This window comes from Oncorhynchus mykiss, chromosome 26 (genome assembly GCF_057628025.1).
Source record: "Oncorhynchus mykiss isolate SJ-2025 chromosome 26, ASM5762802v1, whole genome shotgun sequence".
NCBI lineage: Eukaryota > Metazoa > Chordata > Actinopteri > Salmoniformes > Salmonidae > Oncorhynchus > Oncorhynchus mykiss.
Genome location: NC_143047.1, coordinates 34,269,043 through 34,288,301, shown reverse-complemented (window position 1 = coordinate 34,288,301; position 19,259 = coordinate 34,269,043). Strand labels below are relative to the sequence as shown.

The 19,259-nt window shown below is 45.1% G+C and overlaps 1 protein-coding gene across 2 annotated transcripts in view; it reads right to left on the bottom strand.

The window, feature by feature from the left end:
• Window positions 1-25: 25 nt before the first annotated feature.
• The window catches only part of LOC110515300 (endophilin-A3), a 42,801-nt gene continuing 23,567 nt past the window's right edge, over window positions 26-19,259 (bottom strand). Inside the window, exons 2-11 of one of the 2 annotated variants that reach the window (XM_090222834.1) lie at window positions 18,851-18,919; window positions 14,710-14,782; window positions 13,547-13,690; window positions 12,225-12,358; window positions 11,765-11,923; window positions 7,790-7,893; window positions 6,377-6,498; window positions 6,170-6,208; window positions 5,003-5,062; window positions 26-3,445 (exon numbers count right to left, since the gene is read on the bottom strand). In XM_090222834.1, the coding sequence (XP_090078960.1) occupies window positions 3,243-3,445; window positions 5,003-5,062; window positions 6,170-6,208; window positions 6,377-6,498; window positions 7,790-7,893; window positions 11,765-11,923; window positions 12,225-12,358; window positions 13,547-13,690; window positions 14,710-14,782; window positions 18,851-18,919 (1,107 nt within the window). In that variant the 3' untranslated portion in view covers window positions 26-3,242. The remainder of the gene's footprint in view (window positions 3,446-5,002; window positions 5,063-6,169; window positions 6,209-6,376; window positions 6,499-7,789; window positions 7,894-11,764; window positions 11,924-12,224; window positions 12,359-13,546; window positions 13,691-14,709; window positions 14,783-18,850; window positions 18,920-19,259) is intronic. The other variant, XM_090222835.1, reaches the window with a different exon arrangement.

The following is a 19,259-nucleotide window of genomic DNA, read 5'->3' as shown; positions in this document are numbered from 1 at the left end:
AACTATTTTAAAACAACAACAAAGATGGCTCAGTAATTGCTTTTCATTTATTTACGCAATATACAGTACGTATGAATATATTCATTTACAACATCAATAAAACACATTTTATATAGATTATGTTCCAGAAAATAAATCAAATCCAAAAAGGAGGTGATGAAGTATGTACAGCCAGTTTCCATCGACTAAGTTTGGGGTGAAGGGACACTGAACAGAGTGGTTTCAGAGCTGCTTAAGTAGAGCAAAGAGAACAGTAACAGTGGACATGGACATATAGTCCAGCTGTAGTGTTGGGGAAGTGTCATCTCAGTCATCACACAGTGGCTTCGTCCCAAATGGGACGGACACACACTGTCAACCATCAGACAGACACCTTGAGAAAGCAGCAGGCCATTACAGAACAGAAGGGTTGGGCTTCAGAACTATCTTCTTCCACAGTGAAGGTTTTTCCATTTCTTATGCTGCCTCCTACAACAATCTGTTTTCTCTCTCACAATCAAATCCGTGGCTACAGTCTTTCTTTTTAAATCATGCAAACAGGGCTTTTCCATATTCACTAGCAATATGAAAACAGTGTGTATTACCTTTAGACACCTTTGGACATGGTCCTACATTTCCCCTGTTGTCTAGTTCGTGTAGTTGGTCCAGAACATGGTCCTACATTTCCCCTGTTGTCTAGTTCGTGGAGTTGGTCCAGAACATGGTCCTACATTTCCCCTGTTGTCTAGTTTGTGTAGTTGGTCCAGAACATGGTTCTACATTTCCCCTGTTGTTTAGTTCATGTAGTTGGTCCAGAACATGGTTCTACATTTCCCCTGTTGTCTAGTTCGTGTAGTTGGTCCAGAACATGGTTCTACTTAGAGAAAGAAGATGCTTAAGAATGTTTAAGTGTATTTTGGTAGAAAAACCCCATCCAGACTTTTGGGTAAAGGGAATGTCCACACACTACACTGGCTTTTTAAATAGTGTTTTTCTAAATGAAAAAGGAAAACAGATGACCATCCATGGTGATGATTCAGTTATGGCATTGTTGTTCAATCATTCTGGAGTTATCCATTCTGTTGAATGGTGAACCTATAACATCCAGAGCTATATATACACAGTACATAATACTTATTATAGGGCTCTGGTAAATTCCATTCTCAGCAGAGAGAGAGAGGCTATTGGCAGTTAAAAAGAAACTATCAGGCTAAAGAGACGTGTCAATTAGAAGGTCAGGTCAGAGCAATGCTGCACTTCCTAAATAAGCCCAGGGTTATCGGACTTCAGACATGACACTAGACAGGCATATCTCATTAAAGGCACACTTCATTGCTTCTATTTCTGGTCACCTGTGAGGCCTTAGATAACACCTGTTTGTTTTGAAGGCTTGAGAGTACAAAGACAAAGAAGAGCCTGACTGATGTGAATCAAACAGTGTTAGTTTTGTTTGTGTGTTTGGTTTCGAGTGTGTAAGTACTTTGTGGCACTACCACAGGGGAAAGAAAAGTGACAAAGTATGCCTTTAATGTGTATCATTTTGAGACTTCATTCAATCTACAATGGTGGTCTGACGTTACATGGCAGACAAACTGTTTCATCACATACAGTACATATCGTGGTCCATATCAATCTATTTATTCACCATCAGACGGTACTGTACTCTCATGGTGAAGGACATAGAAAGTGCAGTGCTTGAGGAGAAACTAGAAAACATACAGTATGTGCATGTCCGGAGGTGCACGTTCGGGTCTAAAGCTTCAGTGCAATACAGACAACATTTTAAAAAGCACTTAAACGGTCCAAGTGGGTCAAGGCATTCACCCCCGTCTGACACAGAACAGTGGTACAGTCCTTAGAGGAGTCTTTACGTCACAGTAAGACCAGACCATGTAAACACAGAGAGAGAGAGGGACATTCAGAGTTGTAAAATCAGTTCCTTACAGTTTAAAAATATGTGTTTGGGATAACACTTAAGAGCACAACAGGCAGACAGGCAGGCAGACGGACAACAGGAACAACTCTGGGCACATGTTAAAGCCTATAATAACCTAGAACTAGGGACTAGAGTTTGTCTTGGTCGGGTAACATGGTCAGGCATAACTCCTGGTCCTACAGATAACAGCAGAGAAAAGGAACAAAAAGACCACTCCTAACTCAACATCAACACTTGAAAACCCTAACCAAACGGAGATGCACAGTAGCAATGTGGATTTTTCCAGGAGACTCCATTTAGTTTTCTCATGGTGGCAGATCATGAGAAAAGCATCATCTTTGATAACCTGGAATGACTTTTCTTCAGTTAGTCCACACCTGTTACACAGCGATTTTCAGGTGATTATTTTAGTTGTCTTGTCTGATGGCATCAACTGTAGCTGCTCCAAATGGAACACAGTTTGGGGGAGGAACCCTGATTTTCACATTCCACAAACCATGAAAAGAACAATGTAGAAAATAAATATTGTAAAAGACAAAGAGAAAAGTAGTACACTTATTGAATGTCTGTGGCGAAAAGCAAGGCGTGGTCATCTGAGGAGGACTTTGATGAAGTGTGTTGTGATCAATTTCATATGACGATTTCATGGAGTTTGTGGTTTGGGTTAGGGGCTGTGTGGGTGCTGGGGTATTGGAGTGTTGTTGTCTGAGACTAGGGATTACATGTAGTTTTGACAATAAATTAGACATAGGTTTGTGCTAGGAGTTGTTGTGCTAGGAGTTGTTGTGCTGAGAGTTGTGCTGAAATCCCAAATAAACCCATATCCCCTCTAACCCCTACACACTCCTATTGATCTTAAAGGATTGGTATTAACAAGATCAGATTAGCTTCACTCTGCCTTCTGATAGACTGCTTAGAATGTCCACTTCCTTCCTTATACCTGTCCAATCTTTTCAGATCTACAAAAGTGTCTAGGGTATAGGGTCGATTTGGGATTGAGTACTGTGTTTCTAAGGCTGAGGATGTAAGGGTAGGGACTGGAGGCTGGGGGTTGATGACAGGAGGCTTGAGGGTGGGGATTGAAGTCTGATGAAATGGACACTGTGTATAATCCCAAATCGACACCAAGACCCTGAGCCCTATGCCCCTGTGGAGATCTGAGTGGATTCAACCGGTGCAATCTATATGGAAATACCTCTCAGATCAAAATAACAACATCCTCTCAGATCTCCACAGGTGCATAGGGTGTAGGGACCAGGGGAGGCTGTGAGGAGGTTGGGCTCTGGAGATTAGTCCCTGATTGGGTGGTGTCCTGTCCGTTCCTGTCTCACTGGGGCAGGGGTACGATAACCTCCACATAGTTGATTGGGAAAAAGCCAGAGTCTCCGTTTATCATGCCTTCGTACCAGTTGTCATCTATCTGGTTGGTGAGGATGATGATGTCACCCTCCTTAAAGCCCAGCTCACCATCGTTCTCTGGCTCAAAGTCATACAGGGACCTGGCACACGGCTGGTCCAGCACCTCCGATTCTGGAGGGAGGGAGGAGAAGGGGTGGGGGGAGAGGGAGGATAAGGGGTGAGGGAGGGAGGAGAAGAGGTGAAGGGGGAGAGGGAATGAGAGGGGGATGGGGTAAGAGGAGAGGGGGTAAAAATAGAGAACTGTCAAACATCAGCATGTATCGTCTTCTGTTCCCTGTTCCCACTTCCTCTGATAAGGATCTGATGTGGGTTGGTGCAGCAAAACAAATCCAACACATTAAGACAAACAGACAGTGGTGTGATAGTGGAACACCCCCCTATCCACATCGATGGAACAGTAGTGGAGAGGGTAGTAAGTTTTAAGTTCCTCGGCATACACATCACAGACGAACTGAATTGGTCCACTCACACAGACAGCATCGTGAAGAAGGCGCAGCAGCGCCTCTTCAACCTCAGGAGGCTGAAGAAATTTGGCTTGTCACCAAAAGCACTCACAAACTTCTACAGATGCACAATCGAGAGCATCCTGGCGGGCTGTATCACCGCCTGGTACGGCAACTGCTCCACCCACAACCGTAAGGCTCTCCAGAGGGTAGTGAGGTCTGCACAACGCATCACCGGGGGCAAACTACCTGCCCTCCAGGACACCTACACCACCCGATGTTACAGGAAGGCCATAAAGATCATCAAGGACAACAACCACCCGAGCCACTGCCTGTTCACCCCGCTATCATCCAGAAGGCGAGGTCAGTACAGGTGCATCAAAGCTGGGACCGAGAGACTGAAAAACAGCTTCTATCTCAAGGCCATCAGACTGTTAAACAGCCACCACTAACATTGAGTGGCTGCTGCCAACACACTGACTCAACTCCAGCCACTTTAATAATGGGAATTGATGGGAAATTATGTAAAATATATCACTAGCCACTTTAAACAATGCTACCTAATATAATGTTTACATACCCTACATTATTCATCTCATATGTATACGTATATACTGTACTCTATATCATCTACTGCATCCTTATGTAATACATGTATCACTAGCCACTTTAACTATGCCACTTTGTTTACATACTCATCTCATATGTATATACTGTACTCGATACCATCTACTGTATCTTGCCTATGCTGCTCTGTACCATCACTCATCCATATATCTTTATGTACATATTCTTTATCCCCTTACACTGTGTATAAGACAGTAGTTTTGGAATTGTTAGTTAGATTACTTGTTGGTTATTACTGCATTGTCGGAACTAGAAGCACAAGCATTTCGCTACACTCGCATTAACATCTGCTAACCATGTGTATGGAGTATTTGCATGACAGTATGGAGGAGTAGAGGACAGTTTCAGTAGACTGGGTTGTTGTTGGACCTGTGTGAGAAATTAGTGTGTGAGAAAGAAATCAGATCAGGGATGCTGGGGGAGTAATGGCAGTGTGTGTGTGTGTGTGTGTGTGTGTGTGTGTGTGTGTGTGTGTGTGTGTGTGTGTGTGTGTGTGTGTGTGTGTGTGTGTGTGTGTGTGTGTGTGTGTGTGTGTGTGTGTGTGTGTGCGTGTGTGCGTGCGTGCGTGCGTGCGTGCGTGCGTGTGTGTGTTACTCACGGTGGCCGTTGAAAGTGGGACTCTCTGGCCAGGACAGAGGAAAGGTGGTGAAGGGATCAGCTGGGTGAGAGATGGATGGAGAAACATGGAGATGGAAGATGAGACAAGCACCAACAAACACAATGCCTGTAACTTTCCTAAAATTCCCAGGTTTTCCAGAAATCCTCAAAGGATGACCCCCGGTTGTACTGCTTTTTCAATCCTGATTCCAGGAATCTTCCAGCACAATGTTTTTGTTGTTGAAATATACGTGACTTTTGCGACCCTACCCTACTCATGACATGATGACTCCTGCCATGGTTGAAACAGCAACCAATATCTGATGAATGAATAATAAATTGACTGATGCCTCCCGAGTGGCGCACTGCATCTCAGTGCTAGAGGCGTCACTACAGACCCGGGTTTGATCCTAGGCTGTGTTGCAGCTGGCCATGACCGGGAGACCCATGAGGCGGCGCACAATTGGCCCAGCGTCGTCCGGGTCAGGGGAGGGTTTGGCCGGACGGGATGTAATTGTCCCATCGCGCTCTAGCGGCTCGTGGCGGGCCAGGTGTATGCACGCTGACTTCGGTCGCCAGCTGTACAGTGTTTCCTCCGACACGTTGGTGCGGCTGGCTTCCGGGTTAAGCGAGCAGTGTGTCAAGAAGCAGTGAGGCTTGGCGGGGTCGTGTTTCGGAGGACGCATGGCTCTCGACCTTCACCTCTCCCGAGTCCGTACAGGAGTTGCAGCGATAAGACAAGACTGTAACTACCAATTGGACATCACAAAAATAAACTGACTGCCAAACTTTAATCTGAGGGGATAACAGCTTTTATCTTAATATGTTAAACCTACCTAAACCTACTGCTCTTAGCGGTGTAGGGTGAAGTTGACCTTAGACGCTGATCCTGAGGCAGTTTTGCATTTCTCCCACTAATGGTTTAACCCGGAGTAATTTTCATGGAGGTTGTTACACCCTCTAACCACATGAGGGCAGAAAACTGCTTTTTTAAAGTCACATTGATGGAGCCAGAGAACTTGCAAGTTATTATTTGGCTAAAAATGATCATGACTTCACAGGAGTTTTGATTTGTCTCAGATTATCTCCAGAGAGGCAGAATAAGTCATTTTTAAGACTATGTATGGGTGCGACACCTGTTTGATGTGATCATTCCAAGTATACCTACTTTTCCCATTTCCATTTACTGTGTGGTTGATCTGGATGTCTGCAAAGAACCACAGACACATAACATGACTTATGACTTGGGAAAAATAACAATGGGTGAAAGGATAACATGGACAAACTGATGGGGCTGATCAAAACAAATATGAGCAGAATTGATACACACACACACACACACACACACACACACACACACAGTACAGTACAGTACCTGAGGACTTGAGTGAGGAGCTATATGATCCATTGTGTTGAGTGTTGTCTATGGTCTCAATGCTGCTCATGATGGACTTTGGTTTAAATTCTCTCTTCGGTCGACTGCTGGCTGAGGATATCCTGTGGGAGGCATTATGATGTTATCCACTGTGGCCCAACAACATGTGTACATTACTGGCTGAGGATATCCTGTGGGAGGCATTGTGATGTTATCCACTGTGGCCCAACAACATGTGTACATTACTGGCTGAGGATACCCTGTGAGAGGCATTATGATGTTATCCACTGTGGCCCAACAACATGTGTACATTACTGGCTGAGGATACCCTGTGAGAGGCATTATGATGTTATCCACTGTGGCCCAACAACATGTGTACATTACTGGCTGAGGATACCCTTTGAGAGGCATTATGATGTTATCCACTGTGGCCCAACAACATGTGTACATTACTGGCTGAGGATACCCTGTGAGAGGCATTATGATGTTATCCACTGTGGCCCAACAACATGTGTACATTACTGGCTGAGGATACCCTTTGAGAGGCATTATGATGTTATCCACTGTGGCCCAACAACATGTGTACATTACTGGCTGAGGATACCCTGTGAGAGGCATTATGATGTTATCCACTGTGGCCCAACAACATGTGTACCTTACTGGCTGAGGATACCCTGTGAGAGGCATTATGATGTTATCCACTGTGGCCCAACAACATGTGTACATTACTGGCTGAGGATACCCTGTGAGAGGCATTATGATGTTATCCACTGTGGCCCAACAACATGTGTACATTACTGGCTGAGGATACCCTGTGAGAGACATTATGATGTTATCCACTGTGGCCCAACAACATGTGTACATTACTGGCTGAGGATACCCTGTGAGAGGCATTATGATGTTATCCACTGTGGCCCAACAACATGTGTACATTACTGGCTGAGGATACCCTGTGAGAGGCATTATGATGTTATCCACTGTGGCCCAACAACATGTGTACATTACTGGCTGAGGATACCCTGTGAGAGGCATTATGATGTTATCCACTGTGGCCCAACAACATATGTACATTACTGGCTGCATAGTCTAAAGTGGTTTCCTCCTGTCCTTGTCCTGTTTCCTTCAACTGGTTGGTTTTCCTTCAATTGGTTGGTTTTCCTTCAATTTGGTTTTCAATTTAGTGCAATTAGAATGTGAACTGAGGATGATTTTTTTAATTCAGGCAGTGAATTTCAACTTGAATCAGAATTACTGAATTGAAAACTGAAAAGGTGAAAGCAAAATGGCGGATGCTCACTAGGGAGTTGCTTTCACGTGTCCAGCTCTTTCACATCAGTGCAGAATAAGGGAAGGAGACGAGGAGGCAGGCTGTTTAGGGACTGTGGAGTGTGGTAGCTGTAGTTAGTTAGTTGCCTGTTTTGTAGTTGGGTGTTGAGGTCTTCTAGGATCTCCAAGGACTGACGGTGGTAGTCTAACGCAGCTTCAACCAACGCTGACAGCTGACTCACCTGCTCCACCTACCAAACACACAACACAAGAATATTATCCATCTTATCAAGCACTTTATCTTGTATGAAGAACATGTAGTGAACTATTTCTTGGTAAGATTGACATTGCGATTGTACTGTAAAGTGCTGCACTTTGTGACAACTGTTGTTGTCAATACGGGATATACAACTGATTGACTGATTCAAATCCTGTTGTATTTGTTCATGCTTCGTAACCAACAGGTGTGGACTAACAGTGAAATGCTTTCTGATGGGAAAGAAAATAGAGAAATAATAGAAAAGTAAAACACGTAATAATAAAAGTAATAATAGATACATAATGAGTAACTTATATACAAAAGCTACCAGTACTGAGTTGATGATAACTTACAAGAGGTACCAGTACTGAGTTGATGTGCAGGGGTATGAGGTAATAACTTGGCTATGTACAAAAGCTACCAGTACTGAGTTGATGATAACTTACAAGAGGTACCAGTACTAGGTTGATGTACAAGGGTATGAGGTAATAACTTGGCTATATACAAGGGGTACCAGTACTAGGTTGATGTGCAGGGGTATGAGGTAATAACTTGGCTATATACAAGAGGTACCAGTACTGAGTTGATGTGCAGGGGTATGAGGTAATAACTTGGCTATATACAAAAGGTACCAGTGCTGAGTTGATGTGCAGGGGTATGAGGTAATAACTTGGCTATATACAAAAGGTACCAGTACTGAGTTGATGTGCAGGGGTATGAGGTAATAACTTGGCTATATACAAGAGGTACCAGTACTGAGTTGATGTGCAGGGGTATGAGGTAATAACTTGGCTATATACAAAAGGTACCAGTGCTGAGTTGATGTGCAGGGGTATGAGGTAATAACTTGGCTATATACAAGAGGTACCAGTACTGAGTTGATGTGCAGGGGTATGAGGTAATAACTTGGCTATATACAAAAGGTACCAGTGCTGAGTTGATGTGCAGGGGTATGAGGTAATAACTTGGCTATATACAAAAGGTACCAGTGCTGAGTTGATGTGCAGGGGTATGAGGTAATAACTTGGCTATATACAAGAGGTACCAGTACTGAGTTGATGTGCAGGGGTAATAGGTATTGAGGTAGATAGGTACATATAACTAGGATAAAGGGACAGATAATAAACAGTAGCAGCAGCGTATGTGATGAGTCAAAAAAGTTAGTGCCAAAAGGGTCAACGCAATTTGGTGAACTATTTAACTAACTATTTATCAGTCTTACGGCTTGGGGGTAGAAGCTGTTCAGAGTCCTGTTGGTTCCAGACTTGGTGCATCGGTACCACTTGACATGCAGTAACAGAGAGAACAGCATATGACTTGGGTGGCTGGAGTCTTTGAAAAAATGTTGGGCCTTCCTCTGACACCGCCTGGTATAGAGGTCCTGGATGGCAGGGAGCACGGCGCCAGTGATGTACTGGGCCGTCCGCACTATCCTCTGTGGTACCTTGCGGTTGGATGCGAAGCTGTTGCCATACCAAGTGGTGATGCAGCCAGTCAAGATACTCTCAATGGTGCAGCTGTAAAACGTTTGGAGGATCTGAGGGCCCACGCCTAATATTTTCAGCCTCCTGAGGAGGTGTGTTTGGACCATGATAGATACTTAGTGATGAGGACACCGAGGAACTTGAAGCTCTCAACCTGCTCCACTACAGCACCGTCGATGTGAATGGGGGCTTGCTCGGCTCTCTGTTTCCTGTAGTCCATGACCAGCTCCTTTGTCTTGCTGACATTGAGGGAGAAGCTGTCTTGGCACCACACTGCTTGATTGATTCTTCTAGCAGGGTGTTTAGGCCTCAGAGCTCCAGCGAGTGTCACAAACAGAGAGAACGTGTTTACAAAACCCTATAACTTTAATCATGAAACCCTCACTGAACCCTCTCTCTGGTTAGGACATAGAGATAAACTCTGTGACTTTTCAGCTGCAGCAGAGGCTACCATCCTCCATCTCAGCCTCAGGCCTGTTAGGGACCAGGTTGCCAGGGAACACAGTCAGCTGACCTGGTCAGCCAATCACAGGTCCTATCTGGTGAGGTAACAGACCTATTCAAGCCTGTTCTTTAGTTGGACACAGGGGGTGCAGAGAGACAACAGGTCAGAAGAACTCTGCACCACCTCAACACAACTCACCACTGGGCCCTTCCTAAAAGGACAAGAACTCTGCACCACCTCAACACAACTCACCCCTTCCTACAAGGACAAGAACTCTGCACCACCTCAACACAACTCACCACTGGGCCCTTCCTAAAAGGACAAGAACTCTGCACCACCTCAACACAACTCACCCCTTCCTACAAGGACAAGAACTCTGTACCACCTCAACACAACTGACCACTGGGCCCTTCCTACAAGGACAAGAACTCTGCACCACCTCAACACAACTCACCACTGGGCCCTTCCTAAAAGGACAAGAACTCTGCACCACCTCAACACAACTCACCCCTTCCTACAAGGACAAGAACTCTGCACCACCTCAACACAACTCACCCCTTCCTACAAGGACAAGAACTCTGTACCACCTCAACACAACTGACCACTGGGCCCTTCCTACAAGGACAAGAACTCTGCACCACCTCAACACAACTCACCACTTGGCCCTTCCTACAAGGACAAGAACTCTGCACCACCTCAACACAACTCACCCCTTCCTACAAGGACAAGAACTCTGTACCACCTCAACACAACTGACCACTGGGCCCTTCCTACAAGGACAAGAACTCTGCACCACCTCAACACAACTCACCCCTTCCTACAAGGACAAGAACTCTGTACCACCTCAACACAACTGACCACTGGGCCCTTCCTACAAGGACAAGAACTCTGCACCACCTCAACACAACTCACCCTTTCCTACAAGGACAAGAACTCTGTACCACCTCAACACAACTGACCACTGGGCCCTTCCTACAAGGACAAGAACTCTGTACCACCTCAACACAACTAACCACTGGGCCCTTCCTACAAGGACAAGAACTCTGCACCACCTCAATACAACTCACCCCTTCCTACAAGGACAAGAACTCTGCACCACCTCACCACTGGGCCCTTCCTACAAGGACAAGAACTCTGCACCACCTCAACTCACCCCTTCCTACAAGGACAAGAACTCTGCACCACCTCAACACAACTCAACACTGGGCCCTTCCTACAAGGACAAGAACTCTACACCACCTCAACACAACTCACCACTGGGCCCTTCCTACAAGGACAAGAACTCTGCACCACCTCAACACAACTCACCCCTTCCTACAAGGACAAGAACTCTGCACCACCTTAATGTTTATATATATATATATATATATATATATATATATTTACCTTTATTTAACTAGGCAAGTCAGTTAAGAACGGCCTACCAGGGAACAATGGGTTAACAGCCTTGTTCAGGGGCAGAACAACAGATTTTTACCTTGTCAGCTCAGGGATTCGATACTGCAACCTTTTGGTTACTGGCCCAACGCTCAAACCACTAGGCTACCTGCCACCTCAATACAACTCACCCTGGACCCTTCCTACAAGCCTGGACTTCCCAATCGTGTGTTTGTGCATCATAGACCACAAAACCCCTTTCAACGATTCTATTCCTCTTCCTCTTTGCTGTGTGTGTGTGTGTGTGTGTGTGTGTGTGTGTGTGTGTGTGTGTGTGTGTGTGTGTGTCTGTTTGGTGTATGGAAATGTGTGAATTGTATCCCTGCCTCCTACTGGTCATCTCCATCCTCTAACCGGGGCGCTTGGACAGTTCACCTATAATGGAAACTGGCACCTCTATTGCAGACCACCACATGGTGGCACTCTTTTTCAGAGAGAGAGAACGAGAGAGCGAGAACCGTTACAACAGGTAGCGTATGCCTCTACTATTCACTCACATCGTTCTCCAGGAAGTTGAACATGCTCCTCTCGGCCAGCTCTTTGCTCTCCTCAAACTTCTCAACTGCCTGACGGATCTCCTCGTCAGGCACCTTCCCCTGACGCTTCTTCTTATAGTCAAAGTCCAACCGCCTCCCCTCCAGCTTCTTCAGGTGATGCTGCACACAAAACAATCAGGAGAGATGATTGACAAGGGCCAATATGGGGCAGTACAGAGGCTCTTCCCAGGAGGAATTGACGACGGCCCTCCTCAAAACCTTCATGAAACATTTAAAATAACTAATACAAATTAAACATTGCAAAATACAACTTTACAAAATTGCAAGTATACAACTTTTATGCGCATCCCATATGGGCCCTGGTCAAAAGTAGTGCACTATAAAGGGAATAGGGTGCCATTTGTGATGCACCATGGAGTTCTGAAAGCTAATAGACACTGAGATGTAATATACCACTGACCGTGATCTCCTTGAGGTCTTTGTCCTGTAAGTTCTGGAGTGGGTCAATAAAGTTTTGTTTGACACTGATGTCCAGAGAGTCTTTCACGTCGGCCATCTGCCTCATGGCCTCACCGATGTCCACCAACGCACCGCCTGCAGACAAAAAACACCTGGCTCGTATTCACAAGGTACCAAACAGAAGAAAACAGGCCAAAACTGGGAGGGACCTACCCGAACTTGTCCAATAAGAAACACTTGTTTTCATTTTCTGTTGCAAAACCTTTTTCTACGGTTTAACATAATACGACCCTGCTGTCAGATACGAGCGAAACATGTGAAACAGAAACATGGTGGTTCTGACAGTGAGTGGGTTTGAGAGTAAGGTGCTAGCAAACACCAGGGTTGAGGGTTTGATTCCCGCATGGGCCACTTTCACTGAATTCATGTGTCGCTAACAACTTACAGCAAGAAGGGGATGCAGGATCAATTAATTAACTAGATAGCAATTCTATATAGAATTCCATATCAGTGTGCATTATTCAATGGAATTGCAAAGTTAAAATCGAGATCCCTGAGAAATAATGATTTGGTTTCTAGATAGTTGATAACTGGATAATGTAACACCTGTTTGAAGTCTATATTGAATATTAAGGTCTGGTTTTCAAGACACAGATGAAGTCTAGGCTGGGATTCATTCACAGAGCAGCACACTGTTGAAGGTTATTCATGCTTGAACCAACATTCGCAGCATTTATTATGAATGTGATCACCGAATGTATTTTAAAAGGCGCATTGTCTGCTGCCAAGTGTACTGCTCTATAGCACACCTTCCATTGAGTCCTGGCCTTCATCTTTCACTAAGATGGGAACATGGGCTTTAGTCTAGAACTACCCTTCATTTGTGTCTGGGAAACTGGGCCTATACTAATGATATTATCAAAACCCATGTTCAGAGTAAGTACGTTTTGTAGCCACCAGGTGTCAGAGTTGAGACGGGAAGCAGCTCAACAAAGCCACAGGTCTTCACAGGTGGAAACACAGTACAGACTAGCTGGCTGCACACAGGGTCTGTGTGTGTGTGTGTGTGTGTGTGTGTGTGTGTGTGTGTGTGTATGTGTGTGTGTGTGTGTGTGTGTGTGTGTGTGTGTGTGTGTGTGTGTGTGTGTGTGGCGAGCGAGCGAGCGTGGGTGGGTTGGTGGGCGTGTGCACAGTCAGGTTAGGATGAAAAGCTTTTCAAAGGCTTCCTCTCGTGCTCCTCACAGCCCTCACATAGCACAGCGTGTGTGTCTGTGTGTGTGTGTGCATGTATGTGTGCTGAACGTGTGTGTGTGTGATTCATACCGAAGGAGGACTGGTCTCCCAGATCATGTCCATAGCGCATCATACAGTCCCCCAGTAGGCCCTCGGTCTGTGGGTATCCTGTGGTCTTCACCTGTCCTCTCATCTTCGACACTGTGTTTAACATCCCCAACTTGGCTCTGGAAGCTACAGCAAAACACATGGAGGGATCACTTTTTATTTGTGTTTGTTTTATTTGTCACCAGCAACATACCACCCTGCATCACACTGCTGACTTGCTTTCATCCATCCATCCATCCATCCATCCATCCACCCCTTCCATCCACCCCTTCCATCCACCCATCCATCTACCCATCCATCCATCCATCCATCTACCCATCCATCCATCCATCACCCCTTCCATCCATACACCCCTTCCATCCATCCAACCACCTCTTCCATCCATCCATCCACCCATCCATCCATCCATCCATCCATCCATCCATCCATCCATCCACCCCTTCCATCCATCCATCCATCTACCCATCCATCCATCCACCCCTTCCATCCATCCATCCATCTACCCATCCATCCATCCATCACCCCTTCCATCCATACACCCCTTCCATCCATCCAACCACCTCTTCCATCCATCCATCCATCCACCCATCCATCCATCCATCCATCCATCCACCCCTTCCATCCATCCACCCCTTCCATCCATCCAACCCTTCCATCCATCCATCCACCCCTTCCATCCATCCATCCATCCACCTCTTCCATCCATCTATCCATCCATCCATCATCCCTTCATCCATCTGTCCACCCCATCCGTCCATCCATCCATCCAGCCACCCCTTCCATCCATCCATCCATCCACCCCTTCCATCCATCCAACCACCCCTTCCCTCCCTCCATCCATCCATCCACCCCTTCCATCCATCCATCCACCCCTTCCATCCATCCAACCCTTCCATCCATCCATCCATCCACCCCTTCCTTCCATCCTTCCATCCATCCATCCACCTGAACCATCATCCATCCACCCCTTCATCCATCCATCCATTCATTCATCACTTCCATCCATCCATCCACCCCTTCCATCCATCCTAACCATTCACCTACATAGTAAAGTTCTTTAACTTCTGCATTATTTCACCAACTTCAAAGATATCATCTTCACCAACTCTGAACATTAGTCAATATTCTGTAAAGTGTTGTCTCACCTGGGTTAGGTTGTAGGTATTCTGTTGTTTTGGTCAAGAGGTCCAACACTGATTTGTTGGTGACATCGATTTTCTAGAAACAAGATGATCATGTTAGCTCAATAGAGAGGGTCTTTATTTCAGCACGTATTGGTTACAAGAAGACAACTGTTCTTCCACCTTGGTCCTGGAGACTAGAGGTCGACCTCTACTGGAGACCCTTCCAGCCTTGTAGGTCTGTGTTTCAGCCCAGTACCAACACAGCCGATCCAACAACTCAAACACTTGATGGTGAGTTGAGAAGTTGAATCAGGTTTTTTTGTATTGAGCTGGAACAAAAGCCTGCACCCCCTGCAGGAACCTGACTCAACCACTTAAACACTCAATGATAGGTTGATTCAGGTGTGTTTCCACTGGGCAATTACTGGTTGAATCAACGTTGTTTCCACGTCATTTTACCCCAAATCATCAACGTAAGGGCATTTCGCCTTTTTTTTTTTTATCCCAAATCCAATGACATGGTGAATGTACAGTTGAAGTCGGAAATGTACATACACCTTAGCCAAGTACATTTAAACTCAGTTTTTCACAATTCCTGACATTTAATCCTAGTAGAAATTCCCTGTTTTATGTCAGTTAGGATCCCCACTTTATTTGAAGAATGTGGAATGTCAGAATAATAGTAGAGAGAATGATTTATTTCAGCTTTAATTTCTTTCATCACATTCCCAGTGGGTCAGAAGTTTACATACAGTCAATTAGTAACTGTGTCAGGTTTGTAGGCCTCCTTGCTTGCACACGCCTTTTCAGTTCTGCCCACAAATGTTCTATAGGATTAAGCTCAGAGCTTTGTGATGGCCACTCCAATACCATGACTTTGTTGTCCTTAAGCCATTTTGCCACAACTTTGGAAGTATGCTTGGGGTCATTGTCCATTTGGAAGACCCATTTGTGACAAAACTTTAACTTTAACTGATGTCTTGAGATGTTGCTTCAATATATCCACATAACTTTCCTTTCTCGTGATGCCATCTAGTTTGTGAAGTGCACCAGTCCCTCCTGCAGCAAAGCACCCCAACAACATGATGCTGCCACCACCATGCTTCACGGTTGGGATGGTGTTCTTCAACTTACAAGTCTCCCCCTTTTTCCTCCAAACATAATGATGGTCATTTTGGCCAAACAGTTCTATTGTTGTTTTATCAGACCAGAGGACATTTTTCCAAAAAGTACGATCTTTGGCCTCAAGTGCAGTTGCAAAACGTAGTCTGGCTTTTTTTATGGCAGTTTTGGAGCAGTGGCTCAGCAGTCTCCTTGCTGAGCGGCCTTTCAGGTTATGTCGATATAGGACTTGTTTTACTGTGGATATAGATACTTTGTACCTATTCCCTCCAGCATCTTCACAAGGTCCTTTGCTGTTGTTCTGGGATTGATTTGCACTTTTCACAACAAAGTACGTTCATCTCTAGGAGACAGAACGCGTCTCCTTCCTGAGCGGTATGACGGCTGAGTGGTCCCATGGTGTTTATACTTACGTCCTATTGTTTGTACAGATGAACGTGGTACCTTCAGGCATTTGGAAATTGCTCCCAAGGATGAACCAGACTTGTGGAGGTCTACAATGTTTTTTCTGAGGTCTTGGCTGATTTCTTTTGATTTTCCCATGATGTCAAGCAAAGATGCACTGAGTTTGAAGGTAGGCCTTGAAATACATCCACAGGTACACCTCCAATTGACTCAAATGATGTCAATTAGCCTATCAGAAGCTTCTAAAGCCATGACATCATTTTCTGGAATTTTCAAAGCTGTTTAAAGGTACAGTCATCTTAGTGTATGTAAACTTCTGACCCACTGGAATTGTGATACAGTGAATTATAAGTGAAATAATCTGTCTGTAAACAATTGTTGGAAAAATGACTTCTGTCATGCACAAAGTAGATGTCTTAACTGACTTGCCAAAACTATAGTTTGTTAACAAGACATTTATGGAGTGGTTGAAAAACGAGTTTTAATGACTCCAACGTAAGTGTATGTAAACTTCCGACATCCACTGTATATATAAAAAAATATATATGTTGATTTCACGTCAGCTGACAACTTAACCAAATGTAAATCAACACTAGACGTTGAACTGAAGTCTGTCCCCAGTGCTGGGCTTGAACAAAAGCCTGAACCCCTGTGAATACCCGGGACCACAGAAGAACACCATTGTGGACAGTAAAAGAGCAGTAGTGCATTCATCCTGAGGTCTGGGAGTTATTGTCTCTGTCATAAATGGCACCCTATTTCCTATAAAGTGCATTACCTTTGAAAAAAGGCCAATAGGGCTCAGGTCAACAAAAGTGAACTACATAGGGAATAGGTTGCTATTTGGGACGCAACCATTGGGAGTAGAGTGAAGTTTCTCTTAGACACTGATCTTAGTTCAGTTTAGCATTTTCCCTACTAATGGTTAAGTTCAGGATTAGGTGGAGGGGAATCTGATCCTAGATACCTAGGGGACACTACAGCCCAGAGCCAGCCATTGTGTATACTACAAGGATGTTTTGCGTTGCTAATTTTTTTGTATTTTTTTTTATTTCACCTTTATTTAACCAGGTAGGCAAGTTGAGAACAAGTTCTCATTTACAATTGCGACCTGGCCAAGATAAAGCAAAGCAGTTCGACACATACAACGACACAGAGTTACACATGGAGTAAAACAAACATACAGTCAATAATACAGTATAAACAAGTCTATATACAATGTGAGCAAATGAGGTGAGATAAGGGAGGTAAAGGCAAAAAGGCCATGGTGGCAAAGTAGATACAATATAGCAAGTAAAACACTGGAATGGTAGATTTGCAATGGGAGAATGTGCAAAGTAGAAATAAAAATAATGGGGGTGCAAAGGAGCAAAATAAATAAATAAATTAAATACAGTAGGGAAAGAGGTAGTTGTTTGGGCTAAATTATAGGTGGGCTATGTACAGGTGCAGTAATCTGTGAGCTGCTCTGACAGTTGGTGCTTAAAGCTAGTGAGGGAGATAAGTGTTTCCAGTTTCAGAGATTTTTGTAGTTCGTTCCAGTCATTGGCAGCAGAGAACTGGAAGGAGAGGCGGCCAAAGAAATAATTGGTTTTGGGGGTGACTAGAGAGATATACCTGCTGGAGCGTGTGCTACAGGTGGGAGATGCAATGGTGACCAGCGAGCTGAGATAAGGGGGGACTTTACCTAGCAGGGTCTTGTAGATGACATGGAGCCAGTGGGTTTGGCGACGAGTATGAAGCGAGGGCCAGCCAACGAGAGCGTACAGGTCGCAATGGTGGGTAGTATATGGGGCTTTGGTGACAAAATGGATTGCACTGTGATAGACTGCATCCAATTTGTTGAGTAGGGTATTGGAGGCTATTTTGTAAATGACATCGCCAAAGTCGAGGATTGGTAGGATGGTCAGTTTTACAAGGGTATGTTTGGCAGCATGAGTGAAGGATGCTTTGTTGCGAAATAGGAAGCCAATTCTAGATTTAACTTTGGATTGGAGATGTTTGGGTCTGGAAGGAGAGTTTACAGTCTAACCAGACACCTAAGTATTTGTAGTTGTCCACGTATTCTAAGTCGGAGCCGTCCAGAGTAGTAATGTTGGACAGGCGGGTAGGTACAGGTAGCGATCGGTTGAAGAGCATGCATTTAGTTTTACTTGTATTTAAGAGCAATTGGAGGCCACGGAAGGAGAGTTGTATGGCATTGAAGCTTCCCTGGAGGGTTGTTAACACAGTGTCCAAAGAAGGGCCAGAAGTATACAGAATGGTGTCGTCTGCGTAGAGGTGGATCAGAGACTCACCAGCAGCAAGAGCGACCTCATTGATGTATACAGAGAAGAGAGTCGGTCCAAGAATTGAACCCTGTGGCACCCCCATAGAGACTGCCAGAGGTCCGGACAGCAGACCCTCCGATTTGACACACTGAACTCTATCAGAGAAGTAGTTGGTGAACCAGGCGAGGCAATCATTTGAGAAACCAAGGCTGTCGAGTCTGCCGATGAGGATGTGGTGATTGACAGAGTCAAAAGCCTTGGCCAGATCAATGAATACGGCTGCACAGTAATGTTTCTTATCGATGGCGGTTAAGATATCATTTAGGACCTTGAGGACCTAATAGCGCCGTCTCTGTCATCCTTACCCTCTCCATCTCCATGAAGTCTTCATCCAGCTTTGTCCCTTCAGCACCACTTATCTTCTCACTCAGCAACTATAGAGATGGAGGGGAGGGAGAGAGAGTGGTGGGGAAAGACAGAGAGAGAGAGAGAGGGGGGGGGAGAGAGAGAGTGGTAGGGAAAGAGAGAGAGAGAGGGGGGAGAGAGAGAGAGAGAGAGAGAGGATGGAGGGAGAGAGAGAGAGTGGGGGGAGGATGGAGGGAGAGAGAGAGAGTGGGAGAGAAAGAGAGATAAAAGAGGGAAAGGGGATGAGAGAGAGAAAGATAGGTGGGGAGAGAGAGAGAGGGAAAGAGAGGGAGAGGGGATGGAGAGAAAGAGGTGGGGAGAGAAAGAGAGAGAGAGAGAGAGAGAGAGAGGGGTGGGGATAAAGAGAGA